The 17,539-nt window shown below is 35.3% G+C and overlaps 1 protein-coding gene across 1 annotated transcript in view; it reads left to right on the forward strand.

Annotated features, from left to right (window-relative positions):
• The first annotated feature begins 2,460 nt into the window (after window positions 1-2,460).
• Window positions 2,461-17,539, forward strand: part of LOC117420961 (glycine receptor subunit alpha-3-like) — a 62,758-nt gene continuing 47,679 nt past the window's right edge. The window contains exon 1 of the mRNA XM_034034770.3: window positions 2,461-2,828. Within this exon, the coding sequence (XP_033890661.1) occupies window positions 2,710-2,828 (119 nt within the window). The 5' untranslated portion in view covers window positions 2,461-2,709. The remainder of the gene's footprint in view (window positions 2,829-17,539) is intronic.

Raw genomic sequence — 17,539 nt, forward strand, 5'->3', positions numbered from 1 at the left:
GTCTTATAGCCGCAGCTTCATCAGCCCTTTAGCTGAGATTACTCCATATGCACCCACTTCAGGCGTGGCTCAATGCCTTCCGGATACATCCCAAAAGTGACAAACACCGTTGGCTGACCGTGTCACGCGCATGTTGGGAAGCCCTCCGCTGGTGGAGGCAAGCCTCTCATCTACGCAACGGTGTAAGGATGGAGGTGAAGACAGACGCATCCAACTTAGGTTGGGGAGCAGTCTAGCCGGCAGAGGAGTCCACTGGTCCTGGTCGGGCCATTGGACATCCCTGATCTCCAGCATTTTCTCCTGCCACTCCAAGGGAGACATGTCTTTGTCCAGATGGACAACATGTCGGTAGTGGCATATGTCAACCGGCAGGGAGAATTTTCATCTTCATAAGCCATGGTGACTTGTAAACACAGTGCTTTGGAGTACAAATCAAACAGCAGCAGTTATGTAATCATCTGGCTTAGCTTGGCATTTGATGAATAGATCAGTTACTTAACCTTGTCTTTCCACAGGACCAGCAGTTCTTTAATAAACGGGGTTTGTATACAGTAAACAAGAATATTAGTATCAAGTCATGGAGAAAGACAATTGACTCATTTATCTTTTACTACTATAGACTTTTTTCATGCATGAATTCTCTAGTAGATACACCGAGTAATTAATACACATGCTTAATGTTTTTTTTTAATATATAGATATTTTTATTAAATGTATAGAATTAGCTAAATTAGATAGCAGCATTTAATTCATTAAAAAAAACAAAAACATTTTGAGGTTATTACTTTTCAACAAAACAGATATATCCATTTGAGTCAGTTGTGTTCACTTCTGTATTTTAGGTCACATACTGATGGCTTTTGACTAGTAATATGTAAATACTCCCCCTTGACATCAATTATTCACACACGCAATCACAAAAGGTTCCCTGTCAGTACTCATCAGTCTGTAAAACAAATGACCTCTTCTTATTTCACATGCCATATTTAAATATGAATTAAATAAACAGACAGATTTGTGCTTTTCAATGAATGGAAACTGAGTTTTGAAAAATGTTTACATTTTAAAGTGAAAATTTGTTGTTGTTAATTGACATTGTAAACTCAGGCTATCGAGTATTCTAATTGCTCTGACACAAATCACCCATAAAACAGGAAAATCAATCTGGCAGTTCGGTAAAATGAAAAAAGCAAATCGATTCTTCTTATCAGACAGGGGAGGGGATATGGCAAAGGGAATTGATTTGAGCTAATAAATGAGCATTTTCTCTTGGAGGCAATGGAGGCACATTCTGCATGATACATAAAACAGACAATGCCCGTGGTCCATTAAAAAATGTAGCATGAGAAAAATATTGTTACTGTTAGAGAAAGCTACAGTATAGAATAAGCACAGCATGTACAATACCAGAAGCTGAGCTATGACATTGAATTAATGTTATATTAAAAAAGTGAAAGAGTAATAGGTTGCATCTCAGATGAAAAGCCATAATCAGAATATGCAATACTTAAGCATATATACATAGGTAAAGATTCTGAAAAAGGGTTTATTCTGAATAGTAATGGGCTCAACACGAAATGCTGAGCATTTAATTGGAAGTTAAAATAAAGTATACTTGATTAGTAAAGACGTTATAGAAACTCTGTAACAGAAATAGTCTATATAATTTTGTCACTTTTCAAGCATGCAAGACAACCTTCTCTGTGCCTTTTCTAAAGTGAGTGAACAATAATCATAAAGCCTCTCTGTGACCTTATTTCACCAGTCCATGTGTGTGTGTGCAACACTCACATCGGCAGTTATTCCCTGGAGAATACAAATGAAAAATGAAATGGACTATATTGGTCCTTCAATTAAGGTCTGTTTGAACCCTTGTCTTCAATGCCTTCACCATGGAAGGGTTAAATCTTGGATAGTAAGGATATACTACACTGTTCCTATATGACCTCTAATAGACTTGAAAGAATTAACTGTTGCTCCTAAAATAAACATTTGAAATCCTAGGGAAGTGTGAAGGAAAATGTGTAGATGGTCCCAGATGGTAGAATGAAAAAGTGAGGTAATAGTAATTTTTTAAACACAAGTTCATCAATCTAAATCAAGTATATTATTTAAAAAATATGGTTGCTTTTGCTATCAAATAAAATGTACATGTACTGCACATTTGTATTGATTGTGCACACAAATCTATGGTAATCCAACATTTTAAAATATGCAATATACATGTTTAATATGGAATGAAAACTCGAGGTGACTGCAAATTTAAATGTCACCATGATCTTCAGACATAAAAACAAATCAACTCTTCTTTTCGTGCTTTCTCTGTGGAAGAGGGAGTTTCCCCGTTTCTGTTTTGCACCAGTGGTGGAATTTTATGTCGCTCGTCGCCTCTTTTGTGGGCGGGTTTACAATTTGTCCACAAGTCTCAGGAATGTTGAGACGCATGTGTCAGAAGAAGCGCTGCTGCTTCCAACGTGTTTCTTTCCATCCAGCTGCTTGATTTGCAATCAGGTCGTTTTTATTTTCTGTATGCTCAACGAAAGGGGTTCTAAAATGTAATCCTTTAAGACTATATTGAACTCAAAAAACTGATATTTAATAGTTTTACATAAACAGTTCGTGTGCCTCTTTTGTATTCGGATAGAATAGCAAACGGGTGTTCCGCTGCTGTCCGTGGTACTGAAAGTCGAGGCGCCTCATGAACTACTCATGCTTTTTCTATTTTGGCTATATGTGTTAAAAACTGAACTATTGAAAATGACTCGGAAAAAGACGTATTGTGTGCCTCTTTGGGGATTCTACGTGTGGGAAGCAGCAGTTCTACTCAGGTAAGCAACAATAGTTATATGTTACATTGGCAATAGTTTGGGATGGTACACAAAAATAGCTATGCTGGTTTCCAATGAGTTTGTTCTCACCCGTAAGCTGTGGTCTATGCTTACATAATATCCTTATTATATCCGTAAGGTGTTTACTTGATATACATTCATTGTCGTTGCTTTAAAAACTACACATTGTGTGGTGATTATATTATTTGCATGTCAAAACAGCTGCCCATGGGGGAAATAGTTAGCTTAACCTTAAAACTGCAAGCAAACTTTGTATCATTTTTAAACGTTTATTCTCCAAGAAATAGCCTGTATTAAATCAGCATGGATTTCGTCGGTTGAAGTTTAATCATGTGTTTTGTGGTATTTGCAATTAAAAAAACAACATTTCTTTACTGATCAAATAAATGAACGTAACGTTTAAGGAAACTGAGTGAGCACACCAGAATCATTATGTCAAATTACGCGTGAGAAATACGTGAGAACGTACAAGTTGTTGAATTCGGTGTGCAAACACTGGTCCGTATTTAGAAACAGTACTATATTAGGGATCTGGTACAATTGGGTGTCAGTATCACTGTCATTATGAGTGAAATAGCAAGAATGTAAGTGATTAAAAAAATGTTTATTTGTACTGTATACAGTAGGTTACAGGGGACAGACAAGCCGTAACAATGCATACAAATATACGAATATTACAGTAATACACATTATAATAGCTGCTGCAGAAATCGGTGTGCCAAAAATAATTTAATGAACTCTCGGATATTATTATTATTATTATTATTATTATTATTATTATTATTATTATTACTAGTAGTAGTCGTCGTAGTCGAAGTAGTCGTAGTAGTCGCAGTATTATTATTATTATTATTATTATTATTATTATTATTATTATTATTATTAATAAATCTGCATTTAACTCTTGCACAGGCCTACTAAATATACAGGAATCGTTTTTGCAAGTAAATAAATAAATAAACAAACAAACAAATAATAAATGATTGCAATGGTATTTCAAATATGTATTAATCCTTTATTAAACGAATCCACAGATTAAATATCTCTTCAATTGGCGTATAGATTCGTTCATGCTCATTCTCTCTCTCTCTCTCTCTCTCTCTCTCTCTCTCTCTCTCTCACACACACGCACACACACACACACTATGGTGTGACATGTATCAGATTATTTAAATAAATAAATAAATAAATAAATAAATTAAAAAAGGTCACATATTATTGCACTAGATCAGAAGTGCACACACTGCATTAACATCAAGGTAAACATTTCTGGTATCTGCTCACGGACAACTGGCTACGATTATTTACTCATGGAACTAAAGCCTAAACAAAGAACAGTTCAATTTTAGTTTTTTTCCCCACAGGACAACAGAATTACTCTTGCCTGACTATTATATGAACAGCGATTTTATACAAAGTTATTTAATTTAATAATGTTTTGATCATTCAAGTAGTTACTCAAATACGTTTGGCTGCTAAATAAAAATGAGCCGTACTAGTGTGGCAGCAATTTTAAATTAATGAATTGAGCCCTCCCTAGTATTTTAAATACCTTCCCAGTATAATTTTGATTTTTTTATAACCTTTGAACACATAAGGCTACATTTATATTTTTTTAAATGGCAGCAGTATTTAGATACCCAACGGTTTAGATCAATTGAATAAATGTATTTATTTAAAATAGCAGTGCAATCACAATCTTACACAGTAAAACATGTTATATGAATCGATAAAATGCACTTATTCAATTCTATTAAGTATATACTAACACACAATATAAATGAGATGCTGCATAACCCAACTGAATATAGTCATCGGGTGGAATAAGCTAGATCTCCAATAGCATTTTGAGTTCATCGTAAATTATCTGAAACACAAAGAGAGACCATTCAAATTAGAGATGGCAACCCAATTTTCATTTTTGGAATGTGTGAAGTGAAAGGAAATAATATTATTTTCCTTCTAATCAGAAGCTTCTTCTATCATGTCTTGGGATTTACTGGTGACAATCGTCCATGTTGTAGGAAAAGAACCAAGCAATGGACAGTTATTGGATTCAGGGTATATCAGCAAACATATATATATATATATATATATATATATATATATATATATATATATATATATATATATATATATATATATATATATATTTAGCTCAAAGAGCCAGCTGCCCAACGTTTCGATATGTTGTACATATCTTTCTCAAGGGAGCCTGTGTTTGAATCAAAACATTGGAGGTATTTATAGGTTTTTGACGGCATGACAACTACTTGTTATTGTTTACATTCAAATCCATGATTTATTCTTACATGATGTAATGGTGTTCTATATATTGTGACATCATTTTTACTTCTATCTTTGAATCTGTATTAATTCTAATTAACACTACTTTATATAAACTTATATTTTTATTATATCATGCAATGCTGGCTCTGAGGATTAGTCTAGATTTGGCCGCCCCAGCGCATCAGCATGCACAACTTTTGAATGAATTTTGTTTATTTATTTAAATGTTATATATTTATTGAAGTTAATTAGTTCATTCTTTTCTGTTGAGTCCCGCTGGCATAATCGTGTTCAGTCTATTTATCCATTTACTTTCTTTTATTCTTCTATATGTCGCATTGTCTAATTTGAGCTGTTCTAATACTACAAACTTTACATCATTTATGTCATGTCCCTGACTGGTGAAGTGCTGTACTATTGGTTCATTCATTTTTTTTATTTCTAATTAATAATGAATTATTAATAATAATCAATAATTAATTATTTCTAATTATATATATAAATACAGTGCCTTGCGAAAGTATTCGGCCCCCTTGAACTTTGCGACCTTTTGCCACATTTCAGGCTTCAAACATAAAGATATGAAACTGTAATTTTTTGTGAAGAATCAACAACAAGTGGGACACAATCATGAAGTGGAACGAAATTTATTGGATATTTCAAACTTTTTTACAAATAAAAAACTGAAAAATTGGGCGTGCAAAATTATTCAGCCCCTTTACTTTCAGTGCAGCAAACTCTCTCCAGAAGTTCAGTGAGGATCTCTGAATGATCCAATGTTGACCTAAATGACTAATGATGATAAATAGAATCCACCTGTGTGTCTCCGTATAAATGCACCTGCACTGTGATAGTCTCAGAGGTCCGTTTAAAGCGCAGAGAGCATCATGAAGAACAAGGAACACACCAGGCAGGTCCGAGATACTGTTGTGGAGAAGTTTAAAGCCGGATTTGGATACAAAAAGATTTCCCAAGCTTTAAACATCCCAAGGAGCACTGTGCAAGCGATAATATTGAAATGGAAGGAGTATCAGACCACTGCAAATCTACCAAGACCTGGCCGTCCCTCTAAACTTTCAGCTCATACAAGGAGAAGACTGATCAGAGATGCAGCCAAGAGGCCCATGATCACTCTGGATGAACTGCAGAGATCTACAGCTGAGGTGGGAGACTCTGTCCATAGGACAACAATCAGTCGTATACTGCACAAATCTGGCCTTTATGGAAGAGTGGCAAGAAGAAAGCCATTTCTTAAAGATATCCATAAAAAGTGTTGTTTACAGTTTGCCACAAGCCACCTGGGAGACACACCAAACATGTGGAAGAAGGTGCTCTGGTCAGATGAAACCAAAATCGAACTTTTTGGCAACAATGCAAAACGTTATGTTTGGCGTAAAAGCAACACAGCTCATCACCCTGAACACACCATCCCCACTGTCAAACATGGTGGTGGCAGCATCATGGTTTGGGCCTGCTTTTCTTCAGCAGGGACAGGGAAGATGGTTAAAATTGATGGGAAGATGGATGGAGCCAAATACAGGACCATTCTGGAAGAAAACCTGATGGAGTCTGCAAAAGACCTGAGACTGGGACGGAGATTTGTCTTCCAACAAGACAATGATCCAAAACATAAAGCAAAATCTACAATGGAATGGTTCACAAATAAACATATCCAGGTGTTAGAATGGCCAAGTCAAAGTCCAGACCTGAATCCAATCGAGAATCTGTGGAAAGAACTGAAAACTGCTGTTCACAAATGCTCTCCATCCAACCTCACTGAGCTCGAGGTGTTTTGCAAGGAGGAATGGGCAAAAATTTCAGTCTCTCGATGTGCAAAACTGATAGAGACATACCCCAAGCGACTTACAGCTGTAATCGCAGCAAAAGGTGGCGCTACAAAGTATTAACTTAAGGGGGCTGAATAATTTTGCACGCCCAATTTTTCAGTTTTTTATTTGTTAAAAAAGTTTGAAATATCCAATAAATTTCGTTCCACTTCATGATTGTGTCCCACTTGTTGTTGATTCTTCACAAAAAATTACAGTTTCATATCTTTATGTTTGAAGCCTGAAATGTGGCAAAAGGTCGCAAAGTTCAAGGGGGCCGAATACTTTCGCAAGGCACTGTATATATATATATATATGAGAATTTTTGCAGTGTAATAAATTATATGATAGGGCATACTGTGTGATTACCCATGAGCAGGAGCTTGTTGATGTGACTGTCACATGATCTGTGATTTATCACCCCCCCCTCTTCCCTTTTCTTCTCCCTTCTCCCTCTCATTTTCTGTCTGTCTCACTCCACTTCTATTTTCAAAATGCCTTGTGCAAAATTCAACTTGAAGTAGCCCATATGTTTAACCTTTTCCAGCCTCTCCATTAATATCATATTTTTTAATCTTTTATGCGTAATATGCAGTCTTGTGATACAACAGGCTAATATGAGGTACAGGGATGCTATTACTAAAGAGATATATGGACTATGATAATGTAGGGTTCATTTGCTTACACTTCATTTCATTACTTCTAGTTTCAGTCACATCAAACAGTGCCCAATGCATTTCAGATGTAGGACCCGTGGAAACTCACAGAGAATTTGAAAGAGAATTGCCAGGCCTGTCGAGAGAAAATTATTTATTTATTAAAATCTGGATCAAGCTGAATAAAAGATTTTAAAAAGAGTTAACATTTGGGGTAGTCTATTTATTATATATTTAAAGTACACGTGAACATCCAATATTTTTAGGCAATGTTTGTGTAAAACCTTCTAAAAGAAAAAAAGTTCATAGACTTTCTCCATATCTGTCTAGTGGGAGGAACTGAGTCTGGATGTGTTATCCTAAAATTTGTTTCCTGAATTCCATCCACCATTCTCAAATCACTTTCTGAAACTAGCCAATTGGTATAGAGTGTGGACAGGATCAAGGATCAGGTATTACAACTAGCAGTACACTCACGTCATTCACCTTTGCTTTCTCTTGTGAAATAAGGAACTAAGGAGTTTGGTGTTCTGTTATTGATAAACATTCAGTATAGCACAGAATATCCCAACTGTTTCGGGAGAAAGCCAATGGCTGTCCTAAATGACTAATCCAAATCTTGCTACACCCACTGCACAGTAAAAAACAGTTTTTTGTCTCCATATAGCAATATCTTTCTTTCCTAGAAGATACCAGTAATGTTACAACATTTAACATTTAAATATATTAATCAAGCATTCACTTTTTTCATATTCCTTGTAATTTACATGTGTAATAGATGAACCATAAACAAATAAAACAAAAAATAGATCAGAGTGTCAATCTGCTGTTCTTATGGTAATTATCTATCGCCCACCTAAACTGAGACAATCGTTCTTATCAGAATTTGCATAATACCTGTCTATAATCATCTCTCTAGGACTAGAAATTATTATTATTATTATTATTATTATTATTAGTTTATTTAGCAGACGCCTTTATCCAAGGCGACTTACAGAGACTAGGGTGTGTGAACTATGCATCAGCTGCAGAGTCACTTACAATTACGTCTCACCCGAAAGACGGAGCACAAGGAGGTTAAGTGACATGCTCAGGGTCACACAATGAGTCAGTGGCTGAGGTGGGATTTGAACCGGGGACCTCCTGGTTACAAGCCCTTTTCTCTAACCACTGGACCACACAGCCTCCCAAATTAGCATGTCCTCTACTATAGACCCTGCAATACCAGATAATTTCTTTATTTCATTTGAGGCTATACTGCCTCAATGTAAAAAGACTGTGGTGTGTACAGTAAAAAGGCATATTATAAGTCCAGCAGTTGTTCAAAAGTTTTCTCAAATAGTTAGTCTATCTCCACCCACCTCAACAAATTTTCTATCAACCGATGAGTTAGTTGACAGATATAACTACCAACTAAAAACTTCTCTTGATACTGTGGCTCCAGTTAAAATTAAAACTATTTCTGTAAAACGTAAGACACCTTAGATGAATAAAGTTATATGTCAAATAAAAAGAGATTGTCATAAGGCAGAACGCAAATGGAGAGAAACAAAATTACAAATATATTACGATATTTTAATGCAGTTTTTATCAAAGTATAATGGAGCATTAAGTTCAACAAGAGGTGCTTACTTCTCTAATCTTATTGAGGAAAATAAGAAGGATGCTAGTGTCCTTTTCTCTACAATTGATAGATTAGTTAACCCATCTTCTTCACCTGAAAATTGCACTATGACCTCATCTATTAAATGTGAAGAATTCCGCAACTATTGTGATGGAAAAATACTTATTATTAAGGATCAAATTTCACAAAATGATTCTGAGCTCTGTGTGCCATCTAAAACAATTGAATCAGAAACAAATTCCTTCTCTTTGATTAATTTACAAGACTTGAATAAAATAGTTATGCAAAATAAATCTTCTGCCTGTCTTTTGGTTCCTATACCAACCAGTCTCTTGAATGAGGTATTTAGAAAGCTGTCCAATGATGTCCTTGATATTGTTCATAGTTCAGGGTGGTTTCCAGATTCTTTAAAAACTGCATTAGTGAAACCTTCACTCAATAAATCGAATCTGGATAGCCCAGTTCTAAGTAATTTTAGACCTATTTCATACCTTCCTTTTTTAGCTAAGGTACTTGAAAAGGTAGTTTTTAAACAAATTAATAGTTTCCTTGATAATAATAACATCTTTGAGAAATTTCAATCAGGATTTCGCTTAACCATAGCACTGACTGAGACTGCGTTGGTCAAAGTGGTGAATGATCTACGTATGAGTGCAGACTCAAACTGTTCATTTGTACTGATCCTTTTAGAGCTGAGTGCTGCTTTTGATACCGTGGATCATGAGATTTTAATTCATCATCTTAGAGAATAGGTGGGCCTGTTCTAAAATGGTTCAAATCATATTTATCGAATAGTATTTTATTGCCTTAGGAGAATCTATATCTGGATTAGCCAATATTACACGTGGTGTCCCGCATATACATAATTCCACTTTTTATTCGTAAACATGGGGTGAATTTGCACAGCTATGCAGATGATACACAGATGTATATATCTGTTAAACCAGGTGACATAACAGCTATCAATGTCTTATTCAAGTGTCTTGCTGATATTAGAAGCTGGATGTCTCAACATTTTTTTTACATTTAAACCAGGATAAGACAGAAGTCCTACTTTTAGGCTCTAAGCAACCGATGGAGTCGACAAACATTGATTTAGGTTTGTTAAACTCAAATGTAAAATCTGAGGTGAGAAACTTGGATGACGCTGAGAAATTAGTACATGCTTTTATTTGTTTCTAGATTAGATTACTGTAACACTTTATTTTCTGGACTTACATGTCATGCTCTATCATGCCTGCAGCTTGTGCTGAATGCAGCTGCTAGAATGCCAACGAGAACAAAAAAAAGGTCTCACATTACTCCTGTGTTGGCATCATTGCATTGGCTTCCTGTGTGTTATAGGATTTAAAGTTTTATTACTAGTATTTAAAGCATTGAATGGATTAGCTCCAGACTGCTTGAATGACATGCTAATTCCACACCAGCCGGAACACATTCTTCGACCTGCTGACGCTGGCCTCCTGTGTATTCCGAGGGTGAATCGTAAAAGGATGGGAGAGGCTGCTTTTTGTTTTAATGCCCCCACACTCTGGAACTCTATACCATCTTTTATTAGAGATTCAACCTAAATTGTTATTTTTAAATCTCGATTAAAAACATATTTTTATAATATTGCCTTTTCTCAATATTAACATGTTTGGTTATTACTTCTGCTTTTAATAATTGTACTTTGTTTCTGTGTTTTATTCTGCTTGTAAAGCGCTATGAGCTGTATTGCACATGAATTGCGCTATATAAATATTTATTATTATTATTATTATTATTATTATTATTATTATTATTATTAAACCTCTTTCTGATGATCAATATGCATAGATTGTATAGTATAATAACGGAAACAAGAATATACTGTTTGTATTTTATTTTTTGTGAAATAGATATTAGTGAATAACTGAGAATAATAAAAGAGTGACATCTACTGATCAAGTGTTTTATACTCATTATAAAACAGTGTTGTGAGAAGCTGTCCAGACCCGAACAATTTTAATTTTTTCTAATTTTTAAGATTTGCAAGAAGAAATATTAGCTGGTACGGTTTTTATTTTCTTTCAAGTAGAGTCATACATACTAAGGTATTTTATATCCTGAGTAAAATTATAGAAATTGTCTTAGTCTGGTTAACAAAAACAATTAAGACTTACACTACCAATATGTATATATATATATATATATATATATATATATATATATATATATATATATATATATATATATATATATATATACAGTGCCTTGCGAAAGTATTCGGCCCCCTTGAACTTTGCGACCTTTTGCCACATTTCAGGCTTCAAACATAAAGATATGAAACTGTAATTTTTTGTGAAGAATCAACAACAAGTGGGACACAATCATGAAGTGGAACGAAATTTATTGGATATTTCAAACTTTTTTAACAAATAAAAAACTGAAAAATTGGGCGTGCAAAATTATTCAGCCCCCTTAAGTTAATACTTTGTAGCGCCACCTTTTGCTGCGATTACAGCTGTAAGTCGCTTGGGGTATGTCTCTATCAGTTTTGCACATCGAGAGACTGAAATGTTTGCCCATTCCTCCTTGCAAAACAGCTCGAGCTCAGTGAGGTTGGATGGAGAGCATTTGTGAACAGCAGTTTTCAGTTCTTTCCACAGATTCTCGATTGGATTCAGGTCTGGACTTTGACTTGGCCATTCTAACACCTGGATATGTTTATTTGTGAACCATTCCATTGTAGATTTTGCTTTATGTTTTGGATCATTGTCTTGTTGGAAGACAAATCTCCGTCCCAGTCTCAGGTCTTTTGCAGACTCCATCAGGTTTTCTTCCAGAATGGTCCTGTATTTTGCTCCATCCATCTTCCCATCAATTTTAACCATCTTCCCTGTCCCTGCTGAAGAAAAGCAGGCCCAAACCATGATGCTGCCACCACCATGTTTGACAGTGGGGATGGTGTGTTCAGGGTGATGAGCTGTGTTGCTTTTACGCCAAACATAACGTTTTGCATTGTTGCCAAAAAGTTCGATTTTGGTTTCATCTGACCAGAGCACCTTCTTCCACATGTTTGGTGTGTCTCCCAGGTGGCTTGTGGCAAACTGTAAACGACACTTTTTATGGATATCTTTAAGAAATGGCTTTCTTCTTGCCACTTCCATAAAGGCCAGATTTGTGCAGTATACGACTGATTGTTGTCCTATGGACAGAGTCTCCCACCTCAGCTGTAGATCTCTGCAGTTCATCCAGAGTGATCATGGGCCTCTTGGCTGCATCTCTGATCAGTCTTCTCCTTGTATGAGCTGAAAGTTTAGAGGGACGGCCAGGTCTTGGTAGATTTGCAGTGGTCTGATACTTCAATATTATCGCTTGCACAGTGCTCCTTGGGATGTTTAAAGCTTGGGAAATCTTTTTGTATCCAAATCCGGCTTTAAACTTCTCCACAACAGTATCTCGGACCTGCCTGGTGTGTTCCTTGTTCTTCATGATGCTCTCTGCGCTTTAAACGGACCTCTGAGACTATCACAGTGCAGGTGCATTTATACGGAGACTTGATTACACACAGGTGGATTCTATTTATCATCATTAGTCATTTAGGTCAACATTGGATCATTCAGAGATCCTCACTGAACTTCTGGAGAGAGTTTGCTGCACTGAAAGTAAAGGGGCTGAATAATTTTGCACACCCAATTTTTCAGTTTTTTATTTGTTAAAAAAGTTTGAAATATCCAATAAATTTCGTTCCACTTCATGATTGTGTCCCACTTGTTGTTGATTCTTCACAAAAAATTACAGTTTCATATCTTTATGTTTGAAGCCTGAAATGTGGCAAAAGGTCGCAAAGTTCAAGGGGGCCGAATACTTTCGCAAGGCACTGTATATATAATTAATTTCAAAAAGCCCTCAAACTCAATTGTAAAACATTCTGCTGATTATCTATGGATCTGGCTACAAAATCTAATGCTCACTTTTATTGATAAACCACATTAGGAAAGGTTAATATAAAGAGAGAGTCAAAGAGAATCCTTTAAGGGAAACATGTAGTAGCACTTACATAAATAAACCTTCACCAACCCCCTTCCTGCTATGTCAGTAGAATGGGTTGATGATCAGGATCCACCAAAAGACCTCAAGCATGGAGGGCAAGCTATAATATAATGTTATGCAGAATAGATCTCTGGAGACCCTAAGGTTCAGAAGGTTGTGCTTTCTAGAGACATACTAGAGTTCACAAAAAGGTTTCAGTGGATTAATCAATATTAGGTGCAGAGTGCACATAGCTTCAAGTGTTATATTGACATATGCCAAAACAATTAATTATATGTTGTTGAATAAAGGATTGAGCTATTGCTTTATTCAAAAAGAGACTGTAAAATTGGTAGAATCCACCCAGGACAGCAAATGGCACCACTCAGCTGAGGAGGGAAACACATTTAAGACAACACCTAAGTAACAATCCTTGGCAGGGGTTAAATCGATCAGTTGAAACCAAAAAAAGAAATAATCATCTAAAGCAGGAAGTATAATATGGTACATATTAGTGAAAATTGGTACCTGTTCTGTTTTGTTCGTTCGAGTTCCAAACATAAGGTCCTGTATATATTTTCTGTGAAAAGAAAGAGTAGGAAACCGGGGTGCTAGGCATAAAATAATTTGAATTTGTGTCTAGTAAGTCAATATGAAGACACAGGGAATGATAGTCTCCTGTGTCTACAGAAAGGCTGACAAGTTGAATGTTGTACTAGAGAAAAGTGCTTGTCCTTTTTTGATATATGAACATGATGATGCATTAGCTTTTACAAATAAACCTATTTGAAATACAGACTTAAACTAGGGGAGAAACTGGCTCACAAATATATTATACTGGTTCCATTTCTAATCATTTTACTCTCACAATCACTACAACTAATCATTACTCATCCCCTAAGCATGGCATAAACATAAACTGACAAACCAGGCAGCTAAAAAAATAATACATCAATAATAATAATAATAATAATAATAATAATAATAATAATAATAATAATAATAATAATAATAAGGAAAAAACTCTTGTGGAAAGATAAATGACAAGACTGAAGGTGGAGTATCCATGTCACCAGAAACTGAGATACAATTACAGACTTTTTATTGCACACTTTGGTGTACTTTATTTGTTGTAATTAGTCGTAGCCGTTTACAATAGCTTGAAAAAGTAGCACATCTGACCATTTCCCTTCCCTTGTTTTTTTAATGATTTTGTTTTGCCACTAAACTTTCTTTTGGTTTTGTGATGTTCGTTTGGTTACTTGGTTGAACTTTCATATTTGTGTCATACTAAATACCTGTCTTTGCTTCCCAGTATACCATAATGTTGTTGAGTTGTTGTACTGGTATTTGATGAATTTTCCAGTTTTCTCCATTTTCTTCCAGTTACACTTTTAGTAAATCTATATCACTCAGCATCTTTTTTCTTGTGGCAACATGTTCCTGATTTTCAGCAAACATGTCTCTGTTTTCATCAGTAACATTTTGAAATCTGGTCATCATTTTCATTAAACTGCAAGTTTGTGTGCTGTGGTGAAAGTCAGTAAACATGCCCACGTGACCCATGCATAATAAATCTTATAATCTTACAGCTGTACACAATAAGACTGTAAAGTCTGGCAGTTCTAATATGATCTAAAGGGCTGTAAACAGCTACTACACTTACCATGCTCAATCCTGGAAGAGCAGCAGAATTCAGATCATGCAGTAGTACTGTACTAACAACATATTTGCCAGAAACAGATGGTTCAGTGCTTTTAATGATTTTTTTCCCTCTGACACTGTGGATCATCAGAAGAAAGATTCTCGCTCTTTTTCACGCTTCAACCAAACGTATCTATCTGCTTCCGTTTGCACATTACTAACACTAAATAAACAGGATAACTTTATAAGCATAAAATGCCAGTTTCACGTCAACCAATCTCACACGATACGTGTGAGTCCACACTTACAAAGACGACATTTTGCAAACCAAAGGTACGAACATGTAACATGCATACGGCTGCAGGCACCAGTGTGTTCCCATGCTTATACTTTCACTGCAATTGCTTCAAATATGATGGAAGGGTTTTCTTCAGATTGACCCACTTTGTTTTGTTCATTTCCTTCATGTGCCTGCTGAATATTCAGGATTTTTTTTTTTTTTTTTTCATAATGTTTTGAAATTACCGGATGAAAAACATGCAGTTTACCACACACATTCCTTTGGGCTGCACTATTGAAAGAGCGAAATGAAAATGTTTAGGGTATGCAAGAGAAACTTGAAAACAGATGTTGGATACTTCAACAAATCAGGATCATTTTTGGATTACTATAGATGATGAATGACAGTAGTAACATTGTAGATTATGTACACTACATACTGTATAGCATTAGAGAGAATACTATACATTACCCTTTAATAAACAAAGCACAAATTGTGTGAGGTTAGCAGCTCACTGTAAGAATCTGGGTATTATATCTTAGTAATGGCTCAAACACATGTAACAGCCTCATTCTGGCATGTGCAGCTGACTGGGTATCTTTGCGTTAGTACCTATACACTAAAACACGTGCTTGCAGGAATGTATTTGTTTGTTTATTCTCTTATCTTTCAGTAGTAGGATATACTCAACCCTCAAGAAAGCATTGGGACATTCTTCCTATAATATTCTGCTGCACCAGCGTACAATATAATATACCCTTTGTGTATTATTTGTATTTTGTAAAATTGTCAATAAAAGTTTCAGTGGGATTCACAGTAGTACGAAAAAATAACCTCTTGTTGTATGTAATAAAAGCAGATTTGCACTTGCATTAGAGAGTATGATAGAAAGCATTTTCCTTCATCATCAACTAACAATGGTTGAGATGTCCTCGTACCCAATGTTGACGGTTGAGAAACTCTTGAGTTCTCTATATACAGTTTTGACAAGAGTGTATGATGATGAAAAACAAATCTACAGGTCTTATTATGGACAGAAAACTGATTGACTCGGATATTACATCAAAACCATAATTACAACTGCCAGCATTGATTGTATGAGTTTCCAATCGTCATAGCAAAAGCAATGGCACCAATTTTAAATTAAACTTAGATTTTGAAATGACAGGGTCTATTTATTTAACCTAATTCTGAACAACGTAATTGATTAAATCCTTAAAATAGCGACCTCTCTGCCACACATTTGGCATGTCTTTACAGACAGAAATACACTTGGACTAGATGCCTGAGAGATTTGTAAACACCTGCCATCTGTGGAATGCACTTCAGTGTAAATAGGCTGTGCTAGCATACATTCCTGACCTGTATTCTGTTATACATCTAACTGTTGTGTATTCCTTCAGTATAGCTTAAACACATCTTGCAGACGTATTCTGCTGAATAAGTATCCCCATTTGTCAGTGAGATTGATTACCTTACATCTCTAAGAGAGTTTTGTCATTTGTCATGTTTTGTTTTAACACACACAAAAGCTTATTCTCATTGGGTTTTGATTCTTGCTTATTCATTTTACAAAAACTAGAGCCAATGTAATTAATTAATACCATTAATATCAAGGGGAAGGAAACAAACAGGCCAATTTTACGAGAGGAATACAAAAATATATAAAAACATAAAACTAGTAATGAACAAATGATTTACAGGAAGAAGAAGGTAAATATATGTTCTGAGTAGTTTCTTGATTTATATTTTTATTCTGAGTGAACTGTATTTGCATTTTCTTCAAAATGGGGTCCAATGCATCTTAAAGAGATACCGAACACCTAGTAGTGTTACAACAAGCGTATTACTTACTGTTGATGTCTCCTGCTATGTAGGTATCTCGTCAATACATTTTTCTACCCAATCATGAGCCTCTTGTATCCTGACTTTGTGTCTAAACTAAAACTGTCATACTTCAGCGCAGATGCACGATTGCTGTTCCCTGACGCTTCATCAGAGCATCAAGTGCTTTCAGCTAACAGTTCTCAACTTAGATTTCTTTGGTGTACTTCATATTACTGCACTTCTAAGATGTACTGTAGTTTCATATTCCAATGGCTGTATGTACCCTTATTGTTAGCAGTAGTTTACAGAACGGTTTTATTTTAACAATTTGTAGACATGTAGCATTAAAAAAAGTTGTTTTTTTTTTGTTTTGTTTTTTTTGATTGGTCCTCATCTGAAAATGTATCTTTACAAATTAGAAATGTATACAAATGTCTCCTGAAACCTCAAAAAATATATATATATATATATATATTGTAACACGACAGGGAGGGGGTTAAAATCTTCCCTGCCAAAAACATGTGCGAATGCACGTTTTGTTTAAATTA

Source organism: Acipenser ruthenus, chromosome 1 (assembly GCF_902713425.1).
Source record: "Acipenser ruthenus chromosome 1, fAciRut3.2 maternal haplotype, whole genome shotgun sequence".
Lineage (NCBI taxonomy): Eukaryota > Metazoa > Chordata > Actinopteri > Acipenseriformes > Acipenseridae > Acipenser > Acipenser ruthenus.